Source organism: Aphelocoma coerulescens, chromosome 2, assembly GCF_041296385.1.
Source record: "Aphelocoma coerulescens isolate FSJ_1873_10779 chromosome 2, UR_Acoe_1.0, whole genome shotgun sequence".
NCBI lineage: Eukaryota > Metazoa > Chordata > Aves > Passeriformes > Corvidae > Aphelocoma > Aphelocoma coerulescens.
The window spans coordinates 128,503,347-128,530,063 of NC_091015.1; the positions used below are offsets into that span (position 1 = coordinate 128,503,347).

Consider the following 26,717-nt stretch of genomic DNA (forward strand, 5'->3'; position numbering starts at 1 on the left):
TCAACAGATAGGTCCAAGAAGGGCTTTCAAGCTGAGCCCCATGACTCTGTGTGAGAGCAAGGAGCAAGAAACAGAAAGAGGTGGGGGAGTAGAGAAGCATTTCAGAACAGGATGTACCAGAGGAAAGCAAGGGTGGGTAGAGAAGGGCAGGTAGCCTGGAGAAGAGGCTACAGCAATGCAGGTTGCTTTGGTGTCATCCATGTGGATGACACGTCAGGTTCTAGTGGAAGGACATACCAACCCTGTACCAACTCAGTGTGAAGTAGTTCATTGTTTCCCTATAAGACAGGCTCCTTGCCAAGAGCAAACTTTTACAAGCTTCATTACATTTTATTTCTTAAATCAGTAGCATATCATTAGTGGAAATTTTTTAGGATGGCTTATTTTACTTAAAGCATGTTATTTGCCAGTGCGACCTAAACTGAAACAAGTATTGTTACAAGCATCTTTTTGCTAGTTTAAGTGCAACATTTTAAAGTTCTGCGCTAGAAATCACAGCCCAAGTGCATTGCCCTGCCTAGGTCAGACCTATCAGTGCAGTTGTGGCCTGAAGGGGGTATCTCTAGCAGGGTATAGTACAACTAGAAAACAGAGTAATGGGGAAAACCAGAGGTACAGTCCGGATCCCAGAGGAACATCGGATATGCCACGGCTTGTCAGCTTGGAAGAGATTATAAGGAATATGACTGAAATCTATAAAATCCATCAGCACAGTAGCTGAGTATGAATCCATTGCTTGCTGATTCTTCTTATAAGGGAAGCATCATTTGAAGCTGGGAGAAGTCATGTTCAAATTGAAAAAGGTTACTTCTTCTGCAACAGCTGTGCAGTAAACTGGACAAGTATCATGAGAAGAAATCCACTGTCTTACTGAACAGGCAGAAAACATGCCATCAGCTGCAGGTGGCTGGGGAATGGGAGAGTATGAGCACACATTCCCACATAGGTCTAGCCTTACCTGATAGTGGCTGCTCCTGTGGGCTGCAGGATATTGGGCTGCAATATTATAAAAAAGAGGCATCTTGTTCTTAGACAATAGTATTCTCTGCATTTCACTAAAAACATAGCATTGTTTCCTTAAAAAGAGGAGTATCATAATTCTCAAAATATTTTGCAATTCACAATTCAACTTCTATGCACAGCATTTGGCTGTTGCTAAACAGTTTGTATTGAAAGGTTTTCATTTTACTGCATTGTCAGTTTTGAAAGATGAAGGTGATATATCCTCCTAATTGCAGATGTAGTTATACCCACATGAATGCTAGAACTGGTGCAATCTTTCCTGGTATTTCTGAAGTGTTTAATTACTGTAATGATAGACATATTCAAGCCCTGACTATTGTAGGCATTTAATATTTTTGTTTATATCAGATGTATCAGGATACAATTAATTCTATATTTTGTTTTTTTAGTGGATGGAATTTGTTGTTGTAGTTATGCTACTGTCACCTGAACATCCTTTTGCCTCCAAACTCCTCTTTCCACATTTTCTATACAAAATGTCTTATCAATATTGAGGACATCTTGCACCCTCACGAGGCTGTACAGCCTTGTTACCTAAAATACACTGATGCAAACAGAACGAGACAGCACGGCAGACAAACCGCACAGCTCATCATGCATTGAATGCAGGTAACATAAAGCCCAGTATCCCAGCTTGCCAAAAACAAACACATTCCAGAGGACCTGTTGTGGTTTAGTAATGGTATTCTTCATTTTAGTGCTACTGCAAAAAATTAACCCTGTCCTGGTCGAAACCAGGACAGGGCTTAAAAATAGGGCAGATATGAATGATACATTCCTTTCTCATACTCTTCCACTGTCCATTAGCAGGTAAGGAGAGATCCCAAAATCCGTAATTTTTATCTGAGAAACCCTGTACCAGAGATGTCAAGGCAGGCTTTGTAATGCTCTTTAGAGGCATGAATTTCATGCATTTTATAGATAAACTCTGAGTAATCTAAGCAGAGCTGAACAGTCCATCGCTCAGTGTTTCATGGAGGAAATCCCTCAAACCTAGTGCACCATCATATAAATTCTCTGCAGTAGAGAAAGGAATAGAATCTGATTCTACAGGGCAGGATCCTGTGGTCTGCTCATCACTGCACCTTCCCTTGTCTCCAACCAACCTCCTATTCTAAACTCTCGCAAATCATCAGGTCTCTCTCACTCCACAGTGGTGTTTTCCCAGGTTATATCTTGATCTATTGCCTGAAGCAAGACCCCACAGTAAAGAAATCTGTGAGTAAAACATGGTTATCTGTATCATTGTACCCTATCACACATGGCTGCTTCCCAATGGTTTCCTCCCTCCCCACCCAGCCTCTGCCTCCAGAGCCTCATTCCAACCTTCCCGCCTCACCCTGCCTCCTTCCAGGCCCTTTTTCTCACCAGGCTTTGTTTCCATTCTGACTCCCTCTGCCCATCCTGTCTCCATTCTCTCACCGCTTTAAGCCCTCCTGTTAAATCTTTACTGTGAGAGTGGTGAGGCGCTGGGGTTTCCCAGAGAAGTTGTGGATGCGCCATCCCTGGAAGCGTTCCAGGCCAAGCCAGACGGGGCTTTGAGCAAACTGCTTTAGTGGAAGGTGTCCCTACCTATGGCAGTGGGATTGGTACAAGGTGATTTTAAGGTCCCCTCCAACCCAAACCATTCTGTGATTCTATGATTCTGCTCCAGTCACTACTCCAAAAATTCCTTGCTCAGGCTTTCCACTTCTGTTTCCCACTCACTCTTTTACGAGATTTTGGCTGCTGCACCTTTAGTTTCGGATTTTACTTGCGATGCCCTTTCCCCCCTCCTTTTTACCTACTCTGAACCCCATCACCACGCAAATACTCCTCGTGGGGCACCACTGAAAAGTGCGGGCGGCCGAGTCACCTCGGGGCCCTCCCGGCCGCAGCGGGGCGGGCGCGGGCGGCAGTTCCGGCGGAAGGCGGCGACGGGCTCGGGCCCGGCGGGGGGAGCTTCCCGCAGGGATGGTGCAGGACCCGGGCCCGAGGCTGGTGGCCGAGCTGCTGCTGCGGGCGGGGGCGGCCGGCGGCATCCTCTGCCTCTGCTCCCGCGCCTTCGTCGAGTGAGTAGCGCCGGGCGCGCCCCGCGTGTCCCTGTGCCCGCGGCCGGGGCAGCGTTCCGCTGGGGACGCGCGGGAAGGGCCGCGCTGCTGCGGCCGAGGGGCTGCAAGGGGAGCGCGGTTTTGCGGGAGTGTGCAGAAAAGGACCCCGATAGGCCGTGTTTGTCACTGGTGGGGGGGAGCAGAAAAGGGTGAGAGGAGCCCCCAGACGCCGATCCCACTGGCCGGAGCCCGCGCCCTGCCGGAGCTCAGCGCGCCCTCCCGCCCCCTTCCCGCTCCCATCCGCGGGGGAGCAGCCGGTTTCGCAACGAGAGGAGGACCAGAAAATTTAGTTCCGGGGTGTTCCGCGTAGCTGCAGCGTTTTCTGAACGTCGCTCCTATGGGCTCTCCCGTCAGGCTGTAATTAAAGTGTTGCCTTCTCCAGATGTTGTTTCTTTTTATTTGCTTCGCCTGTCTGGAGTCACAGGGCAGCCCGTGTGGGAAGGGACGTGGAAAGGTCACTTGGTCCAGCCTTTCATGGGAACGGAGCCTAGAAGAGTTTAAGTACCCCATCCAGTCTCATCTTGAAACGTCCAGTGGTGGGGATCTTATTGCATTCCTGGGGAGGTTTTTTCCACTGAATGATTGTTTTTACTGTAAAAAAAAAAATGTTTCTATGGTGACTTTCTGCTTCGGTGTCTGTCTTTATTTTTACAGAGATCGAAAATTATATAAACTAGGATTAAAAGGATTTTATGTCAAAGATGACAATGACAGTACAGGTAAGGTAATACAGTGTACTGTGCAATGTGATGTGCAGTCATTCTTAAAGTGAGTTATGTGTGGTTATTTAAGTTGTTCCTGTTTCTGTGTTGTTTTTCAGTACTTTTGTTATGGGGATAGATGTGAATAATAACACTTGCATAGCTTTCAGGTTATCATAATCTTGATGCAAAAGTTTGTCAAACCAGGTACAGTGCTCATTCCTGTCCAGGTAGACTTTACCACCTCACATAACATTCACCTAGTGCATGGAGCAGATTATATCACAGATCCCTGACCTGGTCTTAAATCATGATTTCAACTTAACCCAAAATTAATTGCATAATGGAGCATCTGTGGATCCTAGATGTCTGTCTCCTTCTGTGTCTACCCCAGCCTAAGACAGTAGCTGTTGCTAGGTAATCTGCTGAGCCAGAAGTAGAGAAGAAGCAATAGCACTGATGGGGACAATTATGTTTCTCATATATACAGTGAATCATATGACAAGGACCAGAGTCTCTCACATGGTATGCTTGTAATCTAGGAATTATCATAGTATATACTCTTAACAAATTCAACACCACTCCCTTACTCCATCCTCCAGAATTCCTCAAGTTTGCCTGCCTGAACATAATCCTTTTGGACATTCTTTTTATCATTGCTGTGTTGGTAGATCCAACAGCATAATAGCTTGATTTGGAAGGAATTCTGAGCAGAAACAGAAGCTGATAATAGCACAGATTAGATGGAGGCAATGTGAGAGGAGTGAAAGAAGGAGATTGTAAACCATGTTTTTGTGCATATATGAGTGATTTGTGGTGAGAATAATTAGTTAAAAATGGAGAGTGTGTTATGTGATAATTTGGCAGTGAATATATCCTGAGCAACCAAACCAAAACCTTGAATGTTTCAGTATTATCAACTGAGTCAAGAGCTTCTGATTTCATAATTTCCATCCATATACAGCTCCTACTTTCTCAATAATATTTGTAATTTTATACACCGATGCTGTTGCTTAGCAATTTGATAGAAATGCAAGCTTGCTGGGGGGGGGGGGCAGAGTCGGGCAGAGAGAAAGTTATGAGGCTGTGCAAGTACTGCTCAGCAGCAGCCAAAACATCAGAGTGCTATCCACACTGTTTCAGCCACAGATCCCAAACACAAAGCCATAGAGGCTGCTATGGAGAACGTTAACTCCTTTCCAGACAGACCCAGTCCAGTGTTTTGGCTGTCAAAGTTACATTTTGCTTTCTACTGATAGTTATGCAGAAACTGAGGTGTTCAAGAGGAAGATTTTTAAACGAGAAAGGAAGCATTAGAAGCAGTTCTGCTATTTTTTGTATGCCATGCTGTGGCATTGAGGTGTCAGAACCAGATTATATTCATGTAATATAATTTATTAACAGGGGAAGAACAAGCATCTGAGGAGGAGAACCGTTATCCCAATGGGAGATTAAAAGTGGATACTAATCATGCCCTGGGCGTGGAAGAAGTTGAACTAGACTCAGAAGCTGAGCTTATGAAGAGCATGGGATTGCCTCTTCAGTTTGGTGGGCAGTCAGCCCACAGGGACTTCGTGGTAAATCTTTACTTGCTTTGTTTGTTCTGTTTGTGTAGTGTTTCCAGACCTAGGGACGTGCTTCCTCTCAGTTATTCTGAGATGGCCGTTCATGGAAATGTATCTGAGCTGCCTTTAAGCTGCCTGCATTGCATCCTGGTAACAGCACACAGCACCTTGGTCTGTCCAGGTTGTAAAACCCACCTGCCAGGTGAACTAAACAGGGTCAAGGTTGTGCTTTATGCTTCCACAGCTATACTGCTCTTGTGACTAGAGAGACCTGATTTAAAAGAGCTGTGGTAAAGCTGATGCTGCACATCAGGACAACTAGTACACTCCAGTCTGAGCATGCATTTTCACAGTGTCTGTTTTAAGCATTTAGCTTTGTAAAAACTAATGTAAAAAGCTAGTTTTTCAAATCCCCCTTGCAGCTGATAAAGCCAGGCTGTTCCAAAAGGCAGGAGTGAGGCTTTGGTGCTCTGCTTTCCATAGTAGGGAGGATCTGGGCTTTAGAAGAGGCCTGCAGTTTTCACAAATGAAAAAAGACAGTGCAATATTCACAGCATCCACTTCATGGTGTACAGACCTCCCTGACAGTGAGACAGTACTTTTGTGCAGAGCACTGCATGGTTCTGACCTGATTAATTTGTAAATAAATAGGAGAAACTTGTATGTGATTTTAATTGATAACTTGTAAATAGACCATACAGATATCCCACTTCAAGCCCAAAGTCTGTGTGCAATTTTTGTTGCTATCTAGTACTATGAAAATAAGTTGAATGGGAAAATAATACATTTTCTTATTAGATTACTGCTAAGCATTGTGCTTTGGACTGTGTGTACTAACATGACATTATGAAGGATATGGATGAAAGATCAATGCCAGTTCTTCAGTTCTAACCTCTTCATAGTCCACCTTATGCTTTTGTCGGTGTAACAAAAGTAAGGATTGCAGCCGATGGGCCATTTGGAGTAATATCTGTGCATTTACAGTCTCTTGCCCATGTGAGTTTTGCCATCACAGGAAGCCCCTCTGAAACAAGCAGGTTGTAACTGGTGAAACCAACAAGTTACCTTAGTCTTCCTTTCAGGAACAGGTTTCTGTCTTCTGTTCCACCAAACAACTGTAGTAGCCAAGTTTGTTGTAATGAGTGAAACGATTGTATTACACAAATGAAAGGGCTGCCTTTCATTTGTGCAATACAATCATTGCAGGATTTGGGCAGAAGGTTGTTGTTTCCTTGTATTTGTTAGCCACCTTGGAGATTAGTATGGGATGGAAAGGATATTGCTCCACTCTTTTGGGTCAGTGTCTTCAAGACATACAGAGATACAGCTGCAGGATTTGCAGGGGCTTTGAGTAAAAAATGATGCCTTTTTTTTGTGTACAGTACCCAAAGATAGCAAGGATTTAACATTCTATGAGGTTGAGCATTATGTTCACTATCCTAATAAGACACTGAACCATGTTTGCTGGTCAGGCAGATACCGGGTAAAAGTAAGGGTCAGCCTCCACAGCCCCATAAAACAGATCCTTGATGTTACCAAGATACTGCTTTGCTGTTGAGCTCAACCCTGTGACCCTTCAATTCCTGACCCTTTAGGATTTTATAGTGTTTCTTGTCTTTCCTTTTGAAGCTTTGAGCTACTAATGACTTCCCTCTCAGCAGCCCCACCTCTGTCTACCATTCTGCTTTTATGTATGTGTTTCTATAGACTTTCTTACTGCTCTTTCTCACAACTTCCTCAGAAGTGTCAGTCGAGGTTATGGAGCAGGGCCCTATCAGACCCAGAAACTACAGCTTTTTTGGGGAGAAAGCTAACAGCAGAGTTGCAGTGAGAGGGAGGGTTCCAATGGAAACAGAAATGTGATCAAGAGAGGACAAGACTGTATATACATTGTGGACTTCTAACTGTGTTTTTCCATTGTCTTTTAGGCAACAGTAAATTACAGAAAGAAAAATAACATGAAGATTATGAAAAAGAAAAAGAAGAAGAAAAAAGAATTACAGCAAAAACATGAGGATAAAATGGGGCAGGAATGCCAGGATGAAACTTGTGGTGGCTGTATCCAGTCCATTTCTGGTGAGCTGGCCCTAGCTACAGAGCACTGTGAGATGAGCAGCAAACCTCAAGCTTTAGTTGAAGGGAACTGTGAAAGTTCAGAAAGCCTTGCAAGTGAGACTTTACCCAATGAACTTAAGGAAAAATGGGAGAAGTATTGGAGTGAGTACGGAGAGGGCCTTCTATGGCAAAGTTGGTTGAAAAAGCACCAAGAGGTCTCATCGTCTGAGAGCATCACAGCCTCTGAGCCTTGGAATACTCCAGATACTAAGGAAGAATGGGAGCAGCATTATAGTGAACTGTACTGGTATTATTGGGAACAGTTTCAGTACTGGACAAGTCAAGGGTGGACTACTGAGAGCTCACATGGTGACAAGGTGGAAGTTAATGGGGCTACACAGGAGACTGGTCCTTTGAGAGAAATGGACTTGGTTAGCCCAGGACCTGAGCACAGTGAAGTGCTGAGCTTGGAGCTGTCTCCCTCCAACACCAGAAGTGAGGAAAGACTCCCTTCAAGTGCTGAGCCCCACAGTGAAATAATCTCTGGGATTTGTAATTTAAATCTGAATTTGGAGGAAGTGGAACAGAGCAGTGCTGCTCTAACTGTAGCCCACAGTGGTCCTGAGGAACAGAGTTCGTCTGACAGTGGAAGCCAGAAGGAGCCCTGTGATGGAGGAAGCAGGAAAAGGAGAGCATCTTGTGAAAATAAAAGTGTTAACCAGTCAGGTAATTCAAAATCAGATAAAGTTGGTTATCAGAATTCTCAAGCGCACGTCTGTGTTATTTTAAAAAGTTGATTAGGTATTTTGTGGAATGATTGCATACTTGATTGCTTTTTCTTCCCTCTGCTTCTTTGGATGATTTCTCATCTCTAACCTGTATAATGAACATGTTCTTCAGCCAGAAGTGATATTAACAGAACATGTACTTCATAAATCTTCAAATGTACTACAGAAATTGGTGAGAGATCACTGTTAGTACATATTTAATTATTTATCTTAGTCTTGATATTGCAGCTGAGACTCTTGAGTCTGCTGCTAGTGACTTTCTAAGAGAGGAAGAAGCAGATGTGGTCCCATCTTGATTCTGCAGTAGAGCTGGAATGGGACAGATGAAAAGAAAATCTCCTTTCCAATAAGAAGTGAGAGGAGTGCTTAAATCTTCTCTTATTAAATCTGTGGGAATATCTTTGCATAGCTAATGAGATGGAAACAAAATTTCATGCACACGGAGGAAACTCTTTCAAATTTTGTACCTTGTAGGCATTTTATTTTTCTTAGAGAGATGAGATAATTTGAAGTTGGTCCTGCATAAGATTGTTAACACTACAGTGTAATACTGGAAATTTTATTAGTATGTTGTCTCTCAAACAAAGACAGGTAAAGATGTGTGTTTGGCACAGTAACTAGCTGTAGCTGCAGGGGTACTTTAGGGACAGGAAGATAAAGAATTGATTTATGCAGAAGGAAAATACGATGTATCTTTTTTTAGGTGTGCAGGAGCCATGCAGCTCGAATTCAAATGAAAAAGAGCAGTTGCTGCTTCATGACCAAGATGAAGATGAGGATGAAGAGCCTCCTGAATACAGACATGTCAAAGTCAAGAGAAGGCAAGTAATGAAATTTACATGAGCTTTTTTCTCATGAAGTCCAGGTCCAGGAGCCTTCTGATTTATACTAACTGTACCTTTGATTGAGGATGTGAGTTAAAATGTCAGTACAAAACCACATAGTCTTCCATCACTGCTTATTGCTTTGCCTCATAACAAGCAGTGGATATTTCCTCTCTTCCATTGCTTTATGAAAACAATGTATGGCCTTGATGACTGTACAAGGTGATGATACTATTCTTGTGCCACTGAAGTAGACAAGATTGTTAAATTGCATAGGGCAGCTTGCTTATTTAGGTCTAATTAGTATAGACAATCCCAGAATGACAGTAAATAATTTGCATTGTTCAACTGAATTGAACGCTGCCAGTAAAATTCTCAGAGCTATGGCAGTCATAAAATAGCCAATATCTGCCTTGTCACAGTCTTCTTCTTTCTTCTCTAAAAATATATAGTCTCAAAGATAGTGAGATGTTTCTTCCTATCCAATAAATTTGCAAACTCAAATGTGAAGGAGTGGGTGGAATTGTTACCTCCTAATCATACAACTTTGGTTTTGTTCTAGTATTTTGCTGTTGTCACAGCATCAGTAATAGATAATAATATAGATAACATGAGAGATGATGAAAGTAATTTGGAAATAGGGTGAGCAAACACTGTCTTCATCATGTAGGGTTTGATGTTAAATATTTTAAGAGGTCATTCAGAATAACTGGAATATCATAACCACAGTAGAAGGGCATTGCTCAGTAGAATTGTGTAAAAAACCAAACCAACCCAAAAATTCATGCACATGAATAGAGTGGTGTTATCTGCTTGGTTTGGTTTCAGCAGTTTGTGGAGGAACTTACTTGAAGCCCACATTCAGATGTTTTCAATATGCAAGATTTTTAGTGGTATAGCTGTAAAATAATTGGTTTTTTCACAGTAAGTGACTTTGTCATCTGTGTTCTTTCCTAGCCATGAGCTGGATGTGGATGAGAACCCCATGGAAGATCCTGAGGAAACCTGCTCTGTGCTGGGTTTCAAGTGTGGCACAGGACAAAAGTAATTACTTACGAGGAACTGTGGGGTTTTTCACAGCAAGTCAGCTCTCTTGTTATTATGGAAATAGACCATTCATCTCCATTTCCGTTTTGTTAAATTTTGAAGCTGATTCCCAGAGTTAGTCTCTGCTCTTACTAAAACTGTCATCCTTGAACTAGAGAGAGATGCAGAGTTACAGAGAAAAATTAAAGAAAAGTGCTTTGATGCAGAAGTGTAACACATAAGGTACTTGCGGTTGTATAAATGTTAAGTTGCTGGTCAGCCACTTAAATTAGAGCTTAAAGGCTCTGACAATGAGTGGTCCTTTCAGTCTGTAGTTCTGTGAGCTGAGATCATGGGTTTTAAGTAAAATGTTGCCATAGTAGTAAAGTGTTGCCAGGGTGTTGTTCAGTGAATTTTTTTTTAGTTGGTTGGGTTTTTTGTTGCATTTGCTAGAACATAAAAGTAGCTGTTTTGGAGGTTCTCAACAGCCGCCAAAATGATCTTCTATTCTGCTAATCAAGATATTTTTTTCATTTCCTATTCTTCAGGCTGGCCTGGGAAATTGTTTTCATCTAAAGTTATACAACTATCAGAAAAAAAAATCTAAAACTAATTAGATTAAACATTTTCAAATAAATTTTTTTAAAATTTTCATGAAGGTACATTGTTTTGCAGCTACATCCAGTGACATATTTTAAGTGGAGCAATAAAAAAACCAAATCATTTTTTGTAGACATCAACATTTATGTTAAAGCTTCTAAACTGGAAATTAACCAACTAAGTCGTTATCTATCTATCTGTCTATCTATCTTTCTATCTGTCTATTTTCAGGTATGGTGGAATTCCAGATTTCACCCACCGAAGTGTGCAGTACTTGGAGAAAAAAGCAAAACTCAAGTCCAAATTCTTGGATATGCGTAAACCAAGGAAGAGCAAAAACACACACATCTTCTTTACAGAGGAATCTGAAATGATATGCAAAAAAAGCAAAACTTTGAAGAAGGTAGATTTAGTCATTAACACTGTTATAATTCATAGATTTATCTGCTCCCTTAGCTGATGTTGTATTATGAAGTTGAAAAAAAAAATTAATTGCCCGAAGTAGATGGCATTTTCAAATGTCAGTCCACTGCTCCTCTTTTTTTTTTCCTCCTTGTTTTCTCCCCCTTCTCCCTGCCTCCCACTTATGTGAAGAGTATTTAAGTTAGGATGGCTGTGGAAAGGCACTGGTGGACCTTGTCAAGAGAAATGTGAGCTTAAATAGCCAAGTTATGCGAAAGTCATTCCTAACATCTGTCTGCATATAGTTCTAGAGATGTGTGTAGGTTTCTACTATTACTAAAAGTGTGTCTGATTTTAAATTGCACTTGAGGCCAGTTGTTAATACTGGCATTTCAGCAGTAACAGAAAAATCATTGTGTAGATTAGTGTATTTCATGTAACTCCATGTTTTTGGCAATTTTTAAAGGGGTTTGTGTATACCTCTACCTGCATTTATTTTCACCTGTAACTTTATCCTTTTTTTTAAAATCAGAATTTCAGAAAATTCAGAAATTAGTAAGAAGTAGAAACATTTGTTGGAGACTTCACTTGAGTCTTTTTGAAAATCTGAGGGGATAGATTTTAATGTTACTTCACCTTCTTCTGGGATGCTTGGCATTCCCCAAAACCCAGGTGTAAAGCACTGTTTTCTGATAGTGACCATACATGTTATATTGGACTCCAGTCCCACTGCTGTAATTTTTGATACATTTTTGTCTTCTGCCTGGGGCCAATATAGTTCAAGGGCAACTATAACTTTGTGAAGAAAAAAAAAGTTATACATTTCCTCAGACTTTCAGGTAAGGAACTGCTCCAAGTCTAGAGCCATTCAGAGCAACCATAATGTAAAAGGGACCATCTACATGTGCCTTTGAGGAGTTTGGAGTGGCATCTGTGTGTTGGTTAGGAGCTTATGTGGAGCTCTCTGCTGTGCAGCAGAACCCTTTACCACGTGCACCGTTTGGTACATCTTGAAGGGAAGGCAGCTAATGTGTGAAGGTAATTTTACCTGTTTATGCTAAAAAACTCTGAGAGGCAGAGTACATACCTGAATGCAGATAAAGATAGTTGTGAAGTAGTAGACTTGGTCACCTGAGCTGTGGCAAGTGTGACTATTTAGGTATTATACAAGAATTATTTATTGTATTTATCCGTTGATTTTTTGGTTGGTTGGTTGGGTTTTTGTTTCTCTTTTGGAGGTAGCTGGCATCCAGTTCCCAAAGACAACTTGTTTCCAAACATTTTAAACTGGGAGCTTTAAAAAGGGACTTCTTGAATGTTTTGAGTCTGGATATTTTACTGGTTTCAAAATACACTTGGTAGAGAGTGCCTGCAGTGGCAGGTGCTTTTGAACTGTAAGGCTTTTAAAACTGTGCTCTGAGTAACAGATCACCATCTGATCATCTGTGGTATTTGACAATTGCAGGTGGAAATGTTCCTGAAGCAGGTTAGTAAACCTGAGGAGGAAGACACGTCCCAGCCAGCCACCCCTCAGGGTAAAGCAGAGGCATTGTCTGTGAGCAGCAGTGACTCAGAGGGTCAGGAAGGCGTTGCTGCCACACAGAGTGCGACGCTGGACACTGAAATCCAAGAGCCACCATCTTCCAGTGTGGCCTGCACAGAACCTGGAGGGAGTAACCTTGAGGGGGAGGTGCAGGACACTGCAGCGAGTGGCCCTGATGAGCAGGGAGCAGGGAGGCCAGAGCACAGCAGTGGGCGGCAGCTTGTCCCTCTGGATATTCCCGATTATCTCCAGCCAGAGACGGAGGATGTCAGCCAAGGTAAATCAGTTTCCTACAAACTGATAAAAGGAATTGGCAGTGGACTTAATACTGCCTTCCCAAGTTACTGTGTCATGCACTACTCATTTATTTTGTTAATTCAAACAGACTCATTAGGTCTAAGGAGTAACAAAAGCGATTGAGAGCTGTGCTAGTGGAATTAGCTTATTCCTGGAATGCCAGAATCCCAGGTCTTGTCTTTAATGTTGATAGTATTTCTTTATAGATGAACAGTCATTGTTTATCCTCAACATGGTCTAAGGTTTTTCATTCACACCTTTTTTTCCTCTGCGAGGATGATGGTGATTAACCTTAGGTAGCTGCACAGACCACCAGGTTTTGGGTTCAAATGCACATTGCTGAGCTCTGGGGAGCATGTGTTGTTAAAATTATTTTCTAGCTTAAAAACAATTAGTAATACGAACTTCTGTATTTAACATTAAACAAAGGAAAGCAGGATTATACAGGTTTTTATATATAATTTAGTCCTTCCTACAGTAGTTCAGTTATGTTAGATTCCTACTGTAAAACTCTTGTCTAGATTGGTTTTTATTCATAACTGATATAAGGGCATTAGATTGGTGTCTGATCCACTTGTTTGCTCCTTATGTAGAGTTCATTGTCTTCAGTTGAAGATTAAGGCTCTTAAATAATGAGTGAACTGTTATGATTTTTAGGACCGTGACTAATCCCTTGAAATACAGGATGCTCTTTTTTAATTTAAAGCCACTAATCTTCATCATCTGGCAAACAGCAATAAAGAACATTTATAGCAGTGTTTTTAAATCTTAACACTCACCTACCAATTACATTCCTAGCCTACAAGAACAGTGACTGTTAACTTTTACAGTGTCTTCCAGCTGTAGATGAAAAAATTACTGTGAAGAACAAGGAGAAGAAAAGAAGAAGGAGGAATAAAAATGCGCTGAGAACTATACCTCCTGAGATTGCTGCTGATCCAGAGCTGGTCAAGTACTGGGCACAGCGCTACCGGCTCTTCTCTCGGTTTGATGAGGGAATTAAACTAGACAGAGGTGTGTTCAGTACCAAGTGTGCTGCCTTGGGAGTACAGGATGTATCCAAACCTGTGGCCCTTCTTGCAGTTTATTACAAATTTTCTTAAAGGAGGAACAGTACTGAATGTGTGTTTGCACCCATGGATAAATTCCATCCCCCCCTCAGCAGGCAGGTGAATGGAAGTCTTGGACTTCAGAAGTGCTTTTAGTGTGAGACACCCCTGTCCGCATTAGACATCAGCATCCTTACGTTTGCTGAATATCTTGCCTGGACCCAAATCATACTTTGTCAGGACTTTTTCAGAAACTCAGTGATATTTTTCTATTTCTATATTTTATAAAATAATTTTGTGAAACTTCCAAGTATGCTGATGGATCTAGTTTCATTCTGGTTTTATCTGACTTGCAGCAGTCACTTGCAAAGTGACTTTTTTCCATATTTACTTGCAAACCACTTCAAATCATAAATTTATAGGTAAAAGAGGAATTAGGATTACTAGGTATTTTTTGTTTGTTGGGTTTTTAAGCCTTCCATTTCTAATGCTTTGCTTCATAAACTTGCAGATTAATTGGCAGACCAGACATTGCGGTGAAGAAAATAAAATGTTGGATAAGAGAGAATACATTTCTGGTTTTATTTGCTACAGAGCATAATCATGATGTAAGAATTTTTCCATCGCTGTGCCCATGGACTTCCCCTTGATAAACTAGAATCCTCAGCCGTCAGTTCAACAAAGCATGTACAGAGATCGAGGCATATCAGTTTGCTTCAGTGAGACTTTGTTTGCTTAGCAAATCTCTGGACTGAGCAGAGTTTATCATCTTCAAAGCCAGTGTTTCCTGGTCGAATGCACTGAGCCAAAATTCTTGGGATTAATGCTAAACCTTCAGTTTTATGTGGGGCTTGGTTGTTTGTTTTTAAATGAGATGACCTTGAAATAAGAGGTGAAAATACATTTCTTCCTCTTCCTTTGCAGAGGGTTGGTTTTCTGTTACTCCTGAGAAAATAGCTGAGCACATTGCTGTCCGCGTTAGTCAGTCATTCAACTGCGACATCATAGTGGATGCGTTCTGCGGGGTTGGAGGGAACGCTATTCAGTTTGCATTGACCTCAAAAAGAGGTAAGTAGGTGTTGTATACAGTGCATTCGTTTGTTTCTTCTGTCTTTTTCCTAAAAACATTTGGGTATGTGCTCTGTTTGTTGCTTTGTTTTCTTTTTCAGTGCTTCTGTAGCAACAGCAGCTGTTTTGCTTCATCAGACTCACAATATGACCTCTCTGTTTTGAAAATGGATCAATAGAACTGCTTTTTCTGTTTTAAGTTACAGTTGGATTTGTGTTGTAGTAGTCAAGATTATTTTTGTGTGGCATAATATCTAGTCTGTCAGATGCTCTGGAGATCACTGGTAAAAGTGGGCTTCTGTCAAAGCTGCTGCTTTTCCCAGTTGTTACTATAAGTCTGTGTACTCAAAACCAGGTTACATGTGAATAGTACTTAAAACACTTGAATGGAATTGCCTGCAGATTCATCAGAACCAAGTACAGAAAAGTAATGAGGACTTCATGTTAGTCTAACGGCAGCTAATGAAAGTGTAGATAAATGTTGAGAGTACTTTCTGTAAAAACGTTTCCTGCCAAATACTCATACCAGTTGATCTAACTCTTCTGAGTAATGTTTGAGCAAGACAAACAGTAGTTTTTCACTGCATTAAATTTGGTAAGCTATGATCCAATCTATAAATCTCACTTGGCTTTTTGTATTTCCTGGCTAAATTTTAATTTATCTTATTTTGTACTATCCTTGTATCATCTGTCTCTCTTGGGCTGTGTCGATTGGAGTTTTTTAAACTCAATTTTCAGAACTATGTGGCCAGCCACAGATAAATGTTTCTCTTTAACGAAGGCAAGGAGTAAGTTGCTAATTGACTTCATTGAAGTTGTCAGGCTCCTGCCAAACCTGCCGCAAGAAGGACTTCTCTCTTAGGCACACAGTGCCGTGTCCGGTCACAGAGCCGAGCTGCGGGCTTGTCACAGCAGTCGGTGTCTGACTGCGGCGAGCTGCCGGCGGCCAGGTGGCATTCCCGGTTCCCGTTAACCCCCGTGTTCGCCATCTCTCGTGGGCAGTGATTGCCGTCGACATCGACCCCGAGAAGCTGCGGCTGGCGCGCCACAACGCGGAGGTGTACGGCGTGGCCGAGCACATCGACTTCCTGTGCGGGGACTTCATGGCGCTGGCGGCCGGCCTGCGCGCGGACATGGTGTTCCTCAGCCCGCCCTGGGGCGGGCCCGACTACGCCACCGCCGAAATCTTCGACATCCACACCATGATTTGCCCAGACGGATATCCTTTCCAAGCTATGCCTTGTGGTGGGGTTATCTCTTTCCTCCCTCTCTTCCCTTGGGGTTTGCGTGCCCACTTGGCTGACCGTGGATGACGTGGGTGGCAGCTGGAGTTCCAGGTGCAACCCATTTGTTTAGTCCTCTTCCCACCTAAATTTAAATATATTTTTTTTTTATTACTAGAAACTCCAGTGATGAGTTATTCCTGAAAGCAAAAAATCCATTAGAGAATTGAGTAGCTTCTCAAGTTAAAGCATTGATTTAGCAGTTTTAATTCCTTTATATTATTTTATTAAAATATCCCAAAGTAATCAAATAGGCATGTGGTGTATATATATATATAGACAATAACTGGTTGTGCGAGCTATGACCTTGTCATTAATTCCACTTTTTAACTGATTTATAAAGGGAATATCTTATTTAAAATATCTTACTAAAGCTGTCTCAGTCATAGCACCTGCCAATGACTTGAGAAATCACAGAAGAGTGCAAGGAAAATAGTAACTATTTTAATTAATATGTAGAATTCCATACTAGTTTATTAACAGTGATATTGAGCACTCATTCATCTGTGAAGGTATTAACATAATAGTTCCATCATATGTGAAGTGTGGGGTTTCTTTTGTCCAGGAATAATCTAATTTGTTCCCCTTTTTTGCTAAAATGTAGCCATATTTGTAAGAGTAAGAAAATCTTTGTATGCGTGTGTGAGAGATTCCACAAAATGGATTAAAAAAAAAAGTAAACCAAATGTATTAGCCACAAACTACATTCAAATTTCTCAAATACTTCTCTGTAGTTCAGTTCAATTTTCATAAAAAGTGAGTGTTGGGGGCTTTTTTCTACTTTCTAGGGCACTAATGGTGAAATAGAGTTTCTGCATTTAGACAATAATAATGTCTGCATTTCAGAAGAGAATCCTACACACTCAGAGGACTAACTATAATTTAACTGCATAATAGCTGAAATTGAGACATACTTTCAAAATTCATGAATATTAAGAAACTTTTCCTTCCCCATTCTTGTTTTTTCCTTTACTGGCTTGTACATTTGAAATTTTCAGGCTCTCCAAGAAGATCACCAACAATATTGTGTATTTTCTGCCTCGGAATGCTGATATTAACCAGGTGTGTTACTGGGTGAGGTCTTGATTGTGAACAAAATGCTCAGCTGACTTAAAACATAAATATTATAAGCACATACATAAGACTTTTAAGTCTGTCAAGCTGAATGTGGGGTATTTGGGGTTTTTGAATTTGACCCTTCTGTTAAGTGATTTCTGTGTTTGCAGTACTTTTGGTACATTTAGAAATGGGAGTAGATTATTTCCATGGTTTTGACACTGTTTCTTCTTAAAGCAACAGATTGGAGTTTCTTGCAGAAGTTTCAAAGCCAATTGCCAGACAGATACATCATTATAAAAATATCAAAACCAAACATATTTTAACCAGCTCTCACTGTCTGAGAAGTTGGCGAGTCCCAGACCTTCATGGCTTTCAGTATATGAAGGAGTTGCAGGAAATTGTAGCCTGCAGGCGCTGCTCTCACTGATGAGTAGATCAGGCATAAATGTCACACCACCAGGGGTGGTACTGATGGTGTCCACACAGGTGTGTGGTTCCATATGGGTTGCTTCCATTGCAGTGATTCATGATAAACACAGAATTTGTGGCGCTGGTGTGGGGTTTTCTGTATTAGGGATTTTTGGTAGAAGGTTTTTTTTTTTAAAGCAGTTATATGACTAACAATTCCCCTGAGTGTCTGGTTTAGTTTCCTCTGTGTATTTTCTATGTTAATCATGTCTTGTAGCTTTTTGCAAAGAAGGGAGCAGTTCTTCTCACCTGCAAGATGCCACAGGGCTTCCCAGGACTTCTTTCTGCTTTTCCAAAAGCTGTGTCTGACTTAGAGCAGGCAGGGTGTCAAGCCATATGGTGGCTTGGGGAATTGTTGGTGGCAAACAGCTGGCTTGAGAAATAGGCTGAAATTCACATGGCCTGAGTATTAGCCCATTCTAAGCCTACGCTGTGCACAGGATTGTTGGTTTGACAGGTGGTGATTCAATCCCTTTTTGCATTTCAGGCTGGTGAAATGTCAAAGTGGCTTATGAATCTTTGAACAAGGGCTTTAATTTTAGGTAGAGTTTCTCTAATTTCAACTTCTTACCACTGCCTTTTATCAAATGTTTAATTTCCATGATGAAGAGTGACCTTAGCAGTTTCCTGCTCTACTCATGAGCACTTTTTACTGGATTTATAAATGGCCAAACACATCTGCATTTCGCTTGTGTTTCCACAAAAGCATCCAAGAGTACTCCCCACAGGCCTGCAACTGTTCCTGCAGAAGAGCTCAGCTTATCTATGTGATTGGGCCAGGTGTCCTGCCACCTCTACATTTTGGTACAGTTGGCTCTGAATGATGTTGATGCAGCATCCATGGGTTTGGCTTTAGACAGATGGCTGCACAGTAACAACTATTGCTCAAAACCATGGCTTTATTGTTAAAAGTAGATGGCTGAAGTCCTGGGTTCAGGTCTGTTCAGTGTTCTAGGCTATGGGCTCAGGAGGAGAAATCAGCTCCATATGCCTTTCTTTAGAAAATCTGTCAGTATAAGGAAAAAAACCCTAAAAATTGATGATCTGAGAGGGGGAAAGTGGGTGTGAATCTAGCCCACTGTTTAGGGAAATGTCTTCATCCTGTGTTGACAAAGGTGTGGCAACCATGACTGTTCCAAACCTGACCTTGGTTGTTACTCTGGTCCACAGGAGACTGGTTATGGATTTGGCTACCAAAATCTCTGGCTGTATTTAAGAATGAAGTTTCTGGATTTACTGCCACTACACGTCCAGGGCTGTGAATCTCCAGCAAAACAAATAAACAAAAAAACTCGAAGTCCAGCAGTTAGAAGCAACCTTGCAAAAATACATTTAACTGTTAGTTAAGGTGGTTCAAATTTAGTGGAAAATACCTACTTTTTATGGAAGATAGCTATTAGGTCACTGTTGGATAGCTAACATAGAATAGGGATATAGGGGTCCTGCTGCTGGAGTGAAAGCAGGTGGTAGCTGACCTTGACCTAGCTGTGTCAGAGGACTCAGTGTTCATTACCTTTTTGGGGGACAAGATATCCAGCCTGGTTCCACATGATTTCATTCCAAAAACAGCGCTTATTACTTCTGCAGGCACGGCCACTTCTGTATAGAGTTGGTCTTGTAGAGAGAAATGGGATTCTTGGAATTCCCTTAAAAGATCGGAGTTTAGGTCGAGGAGAAGTGAACTTTTGTACTTCTGCCTCAAGAGGGAGCAGCGAACCAGTGCAATATGGTTGGTTCATTTACCAGAAATGTAAAAGCATTTCCCTGAATTGCATCAAATCTCCTTGTTTAGAAACATGTATTTGCTAGAAAATTTGTAATGTGTGCAGGTCTGTTTTTAATTTGAATTCTTTCATAATATTCTTTCTAATTAGAAAAAATTAATATAGATGTGTGTGCACGTACATTTAAAAAAATGTATGTTTATTACTGCCTGTTATGCAGTTCATAAAGGTAATTTATGAAGTGTTTAGCAAGCTGTGCTCTCCTCATTGGGGGGGTGGGAAGTGTGTACTCAACCTCTGGGACAAGGAGTCATCCCAGGTAGTCCAATCTCTTTCACAGACTCTTTTCTGTACCACATAATACTTCTGTATCTTTGTATTTGCAGCAAAGAAGGAGGAACTTGTGATTTGTTGCTGTAGGACCTTCTTGCTAATAGTGGAATCTATTCTTTTTATCTCTTTGTAGAAGTTGTACTCAGTTACTGGTGGTCTCTCACTGGTGGTCACAATGTTGTCAGGGTGCGTGATGGCTCCCCACAACAAACTGGTCAGCCTAAAATGTTGGTGACCTGGTCTGTTGTGAGACAGATAACCACATCAGCATCTTTACCTAGCCTAGCCAGGTTTGGGAGATGGAGTAATGAGGAATTGGGAGTTTATTACTTACCTTGCCTGTGCATGGTTAGTAGCTCAGGTACTGGATTGTGCCTTAGTGATTGTTTAAAGCTTCACCATTCTTTGAAGACAGGCATACTGGTGTTTGTGGTAGCTATGCCTCATTTTGTGAAATTGTACTGTTGTTGGAGCTTTTGCTGTCCTGAATGTTGATGTCTCAGACCTGGCTTATATTTCAAATGCTGCCAGAATACAGGAATGGCTTTTTGTTTCTTGTGTAGTGTAGAGTGATTTATTGAGCCTAGAATTAAGCGAAGTGTTCTGGACCTTGATAGTCCTACAAAAAATACACATTATGCTGGTACTTTTCTTTTTTCTTGTCTTTGTTCCCACCTCATCTCCATCAATCATTTTGAGGAAATCTGGAGTTAGACATTGAGGCCTTGTTCTGTCTGCAGTTCTGTTGCCTGGATGGAAAAACACTTGCTGTGTTTCTGTTTATGAAAGTCCAGTTGTTAAAAATTCTCTGCTCGATGAGGGGAGTGTAAAGATGGGTAAAAACACCTTCATTTATTTGAATTCTCTTTTAGCTATGGTTTTAAACTGGAGACCTAGCCAAATGGGGCCTGCCAAGCAGAGTCATCTTTATTTAGGAGTAAATAGAACAATGAGCAAAGCAGGGACTGAGCAGCCAGGAAATGAACAGAGGTTAATTTGATAGTATTTTTAAGAGGCTTGAGTATTAGGGGAGTTGGCAGGTGAAGGACTGTGGGTTGATGTGTTTTGCAGGCTGGTAATTTCTAAGTGAATGTAATTCCATACACTTCAGCTGTGACTATTGTGTTAATAACAACAGTTTTTAGGCAGCCCGCTTTAAACTCACTCTGTCCTTGATGAAAGAGAAAGCCAGAAGTTACCCATAGCATACACCAAGCCAGAGTGATACTTCTGACCTTCAGTCTTCCTAAAGCCCATGCTGCTTGAATACAGAATTGCAGTTTGCCCACTCAAAGTTTAAAAAAAAAAATGTCTGGCCTGTCAAAGGGTGGCAGCACCGCTGTGATGGTGGCACAATTCACCTGCATACCTGTCCATTTTCAAATACGCTGCCTGAGAGCATTTTATTTTATTATGTTCTGTGTAAAGAATGTCACTGCCTTCTTTTTCAAGTAGGTTGGGTTTTGTTCCCCTTAGCTTTTAGGCTGGGTGAAGGGGAAGAGAATTCTTCATTTTATTAGTATTCTATAAAATCAATTCATTCACAGTGTCCTTGTGTGACTGCCTATCAAGTTAAAAAGCTTGCATTTCTCATACCTCAGAAAACTTTATAGGACGGGAGAAAAAATGATGATAAATTTTTTGTCCACAGTTATGTTAGTTGGTGGCTGGAAGAGATAGGAAGTTACTTTACTTAAGAAATTTCAGTATGATTAAAAAAAATCAAAAAGCCTCTGGAAGACCAGCAGGAAAACCTTCAGGTTCAAAAATACACCTGAAGAATATAAAGGAAGTTTGCAACTCAAGCGACTTGTGCTCCTGAAGTAATCTTCTGTTTGTTTCTCTTTTCATATATTCATCTTTCATGATATCTCCTTTCCAAAACTGTTGGCTACTTTTTTGATGTGTTGTGGCTGTGTCTGTAGCTGTGGGCTCTTCTTAGCAGTAGTCACTGAACTGAAGGATGAAGCATCCAGGTGAGAAGGATACAGGGAGGTGTTAACTGAAGCTGCAGCCTTTACCTCTACCTAGGGACAGCAGCACAGCAAAGGAGGCAATACCTGTCCACCCAAGTAGTGTGGGTTTGGGCTAAAGAATAAACCAGGATAAGGAGAGTTGCCAGCAGGGAATCACTGTATGTACATGGGAAAATGCAAAATAAAGGAAGTTTGGACTAGTCAAGTTTTTAAAAGAAATTAAGAAGCCTTTCTGTATTCACCATTGTAGTGCACTGCAAAAACAGATGTTTGTCAGTGTCTCTGAAAACAGCTGAGCACCTTTGTTTTTCTCAAAGCCTTGTTCCTCAATCTGCTGTTATTTTTAGAGGGTATCCCTCTGCCAGGCTGGCACCCTTCTGAAGCTTGGTGTGTGGCAGCCTTCCCTCACTACACCATCAGGGCTGACTGAGCCCTGCCGAGGAAGACTTGGCAACTCCTACGTAATTAAATTTGCAACCTTCAGCAATTTACAACTAAGCATTGTCACAGAGAATTTGCATTTCTCTCCTCTGAATAGTGGATGGGTTAAAGACTGTATAGTACCAGATCTGTCACAGCAGAGCTTATTCCCATGTGTTTATTTCAATTTTTGTCACCTTTGGGTTTATCAAATACTTTTAGTCATTTTTTTAAATTAGTCATAGTTATCCTGTGTTTAACACTTAGAGACCAGACACAGCATATGTACATTCTCAGCTGTCCTTTGGTGGACACCACCCATCAGTGTAGGGGTACCTTGTTTTACTTGGTCTTCTAAGAGAAGTATTTAGTAAACACTAGTGTTTAATATCAATGCATTAGTCATACTTAGATATGCTAGTGACACAAATTGTGCCCAGAAAGCAGGAGTGCACAACCCCAAGACAGTAATTTTAGTATTCTTTTCTTAAATTGACTAATCCAATTAATATTTTAGAATGTTTAAGTGACATCAGCTATAAAGTGCAAAGCCTCTTAATGCTTTTTGGAAGGGACATTCCAGCTTCTGTTTGTAAAAAATTAAAAGTTAACATCTTCCTAGAAAAACTACGGATCACCCCACAATGCTTTTCAGATTTCAAGTAAGAACAGAAGTTGTAAAATTAACATTCCTGATCACTTGCCGATTTCAGATTCTTGTGCTATTTATAAGTCAGCCAGCCTCTGGTTTTTTACTTAAGTGGCAGGTTCCCCTCTGACAAGAACGTGGAACGTTTTTTCCTATCACCAGAAGTTGAAGGATGAAAAAACTGCTCACGCTTTTGTTTTTGTCTGCAGAAACAAAAAAGAAAAGGGAGAAAATAAAACCAAAACAAAAAAGTAAATGTTTGATTTAGATAAGTGGGACAGTTTTCTGGGCAAGTCAGTAAAGGTTCAAAGTGTAATTTAAATCAATCTGTTATTTTGTCTTGATAGTAGGCTGGTTTTTTGCTCACATTAAAATAGAGGAAGTTCAGCATGTTTATTTTTAAACCTCGACTCTGCACGACAGAGTCAAGTCTCAAGGGGCTTTAGAAGTGTTAATAACAGAGTCTGAACTTAAAGTTTCAGCTGCTAATACCATCTCAGTTTAAAGATCAGTTAAAATCTACTGCAGGCTTGTAGACCTTGATAGCTTTATGGGTGCCCGGGAAGTTTCCCTGCATGGGGAACTATAGAAATAATTTTCCTGCAGCAGCCTGGGGGAATGGCAGCACAGAGCAGAACTGGCTGTGGAGCATGGACCCCCCCACAGGACAGGTCCTCAGGGTCCACAGTGGAGGGGAAAAAAGCAGACAATGTTCAGTTTTGGTGTTTGTCCTTCTGACTTTGTGGTCTCTCCTGATGAGGAATTGATGGCCTGTGAGCTGTTACCCTCAGAGGGCACGCTGAGTAGGAACAGAAGAGGGGAGAATATTGCACGCTCCAGTCCAAAATGCAAAGTCTGTGAAATGTTGTCTGTCTGTAATCATTGGGCATTAAAGGTGTGCACTGGGCTCAGTCAACAGAGCACAAATGGTGAAATTCTCACTCAGTGATTGTAAACACAAAGCTGGGACCAGCGCTGCCTGACAGGCTCCTCCAGCCTGCAGAGGCACTGCTGCCCCAGCCTTGTCCTCTGCACTGCCTGTGACTCCAGTGCATATAGCAACTTTTTCTTTGGTTGCAATAGCAACTACAACAAACTGTGACCATTTTTTTGAGTTTCTCTGCCTGCTTGGGGGTTGCTTTTGTTTGTGTTGTTCCCCTCCATGCTGCCACTCATCAGTGCAACCTTCATGCTTCTAATTCTAATTACTAAAATTGATTGTACTCTTCCCCCAAAATCTGGGATGTGACATCTTTCAAGCACAGTTTACAGCTTGCTTTTTGCCACATGTGGGTGTCTCAAATGCCAAGTACCCTGCAAACCAGAGTTTAGTATCTCTTGCCTCAGCAGAGCATGTCAAGTTCTGAGTATTTCCCTTTGGTTCTGAAATCCTCTTATTTTTGTGATTTGGGTGAGGAGGGTTTTTCAGTCACAAGCCACAAACCACTCTGTGATTAAAAGGAGACATAAAAAGAGGATCCAGAGTCATTAGCTGCCAAGGAACATTTTCCACCAGTATTAACAGAGCAGAGATACATTTTTTTTTTTTTGGTGATTGTTTGTGCGAATTAAAAGGTTTGGGGTTTTGCCTCTTTTCCTATGCATTGATTGGTTTACTTTTTGTTCTTTGTTTTTCAGGTGGCTTCCTTAGCAGGGCCAGGAGGGAAAGTTGAAATAGAACAAAATTTTCTCAATAACAAACTGAAGACAATAACAGCTTATTTTGGTGATCTAATAAGGCATGACATCTCCTGAACTCCGTGTGGATTCTTCCAACCCCAGCCTCCCTCACTGCTGCTTTGCTTAAGCTTTTGTACAGCTGGCTGGTCAAAAATGACTTAAAGCCATTTTCTGCTTTAATTTCTGTTTACAGAAAGTTGTTCTGTTTATTGCTACTGTCAATAAATGTTTTATAATAATTTTGACAAAACTTTAAATGTAGAAAATCTGTGAATTTGTGAAAAAAGATCTTTATAAAATGCAGTCTCGCAAGGTTGAAGCCCAATCCATGGGAGCGGGGTTCAGGATTTCTTTGTAACTTTCACATGTGCTACTTCTGTGCTTGCTCTGGTTTTGAGCATCCAGAGGGTCAAGAAGAATAGCCTGAAAGCCACTGGGGTCAGGAGCTGCTCTCTGTGCTTGAGAAGCAAAAGCATCTGAACACAGGTGGAACTAGAGGGTCAGGTGCACCACAAGAGGTTAACCCCAGTCCACCTTTCTCGCTGCATGCTGAGAAACCTTTTCAGGTTTTCTTTGCAGGATGAAGGTTCATATGTTAATCCCAGTGAGTGCTCTGGCTTGCTGCAGCTCAAAGAGAGAGCTGGGTGTGTTTGTATCTGGAGGTGGGACTCTACCCTCTGGGTGTTGTCATTTTATTTTATTTTTTATCTCCTTGCCATTGCTCTTTGTTGCAAAGATATTTTGAAGAAACCTTCTGCCTGGAGGTTTGTAAGCAGAGGGGTTTCTGTCCCCCCTCTTTTCTAGGCCTTTTGGATCCTCACACAGGCTTCAGAAGGTGCAGAAGGAACCCAGCTTTTCCTGATGAGGGCTCTCTGCTCCCACTTGTAGTTTGGAGGGGAAGAGTGGCCTTTGTGCAGTTCTTCAAGCAGAAGTGGAAGCAGGTGAGAAGTGTCTAGGCCATGGCTATGGTGCTCTCACTGAAATACTTTTACATTAAGTCCCCAAGCTCATTGTTGAGCTTGTTTTTGAGGTAAGAGTGTAGGAGTAAAAATTTCTAAGATAAATTAATGCTGCTTCTCCTCTGCTATGAGTGCAGCTGAAGGCAGCAGAAACTAAGCACTAAACCACACTTTAGTGCTGTCCAAGAAAACTAGAATAACTGTAGAATAACCAAATAAGAGGATCTATTTTCCCCATTAAGGAATGAAATCCAACTCTTCAAAACAATTAAAGAAACCAAAGTGTTTGTGTGTGTATGGATGGTTATGACTCTGCAAGTTTGCAATGCAGTCACTACAGACCCAGCAAGTGCTAAATTGTTGCTGTTATATCCCTGCTTCATGTAAGGTATTTCATGAAGATACTTTATCTAATTTGGATCACTGCATTTTGCCACAGTGCTACAGCAAGGAAGAAGTCTCATGCTGGCTCTGCATCAGTATTTAAAGGGAATTATTAAGGAAATAATATTTCTTAGAAGTTTCCTTTTAGGAAAGGGGAGTTTGGCAAGAGTGCTAATGTTACAGGAGCTCTAAACCTACCGTGGCAGTGGCATGTGAATGTAATAACACTGTTAGATTTTCACTACAAGCTACAAACAAAAATCCAAGAAAGTCATGAGGCTGAATGAATAACAGATTAATTTACATTGTGTATGTCACAGTGCTCTGTACACTAAGATTTTACTATATTTGGCTTATTGCTGCTTGTAGAAATACCCTTGTCTTACTACTCGGTCCCCTTTTCTCCCTAAAGCCAAGGAGCTGCTTTAGAAACATTTTGAGGTCTTGCTGATGCTACTCCCATAAAAGGAAGCTCTGAGGGTGAAATGCCTGTGAATTTACTTTTACCTTCTGGAAAGCAGATAGATTTTGTTCAGTGCCCAGTATACAAAATGTGGAAGCTAAAATATAAAAGGTACAACAGTCACCCATTTGAATGTTTACTTCCAGTATAATGAACTTAATGGTAAAAGGAACAATTTCTCAAAGGTCTCTGCTGAGCTTTGCAAGCACATGGAGTATCAAAAGCAGAAGAATATCTTTGTTCATAGCTGTTCCTCTCTCAAACCAAGGACAAATGGGGTTTTTTGGT

The 26,717-nt window shown here is 41.2% G+C and overlaps 1 protein-coding gene across 2 annotated transcripts; it reads left to right on the plus strand.

Annotated features, from left to right (window-relative positions):
• The first annotated feature begins 2,940 nt into the window (after positions 1-2,940).
• On the plus strand, positions 2,941-24,880 carry TGS1 (trimethylguanosine synthase 1). 2 transcript variants are annotated; one of them, XM_069004761.1, is made up of 13 exons: positions 2,941-3,074; positions 3,768-3,832; positions 5,219-5,391; positions 7,308-8,160; positions 8,926-9,043; positions 10,004-10,090; positions 10,904-11,075; positions 12,540-12,894; positions 13,755-13,928; positions 14,888-15,031; positions 16,034-16,250; positions 17,298-17,376; positions 24,582-24,880. In XM_069004761.1, exons 1-13 carry the CDS (start codon positions 2,977-2,979, stop codon positions 24,696-24,698), a joined length of 2,652 nt encoding a protein of 883 aa, XP_068860862.1. In that variant the 5' UTR covers positions 2,941-2,976; the 3' UTR covers positions 24,699-24,880. The 2 variants fall into 2 exon arrangements, with proteins under 2 accessions (XP_068860862.1, XP_068860863.1); XM_069004762.1 differs by lacking the exons at positions 16,034-16,250; positions 17,298-17,376; positions 24,582-24,880 and adding an exon at positions 15,133-16,027.
• Positions 24,881-26,717: the final 1,837 nt, after the last annotated feature.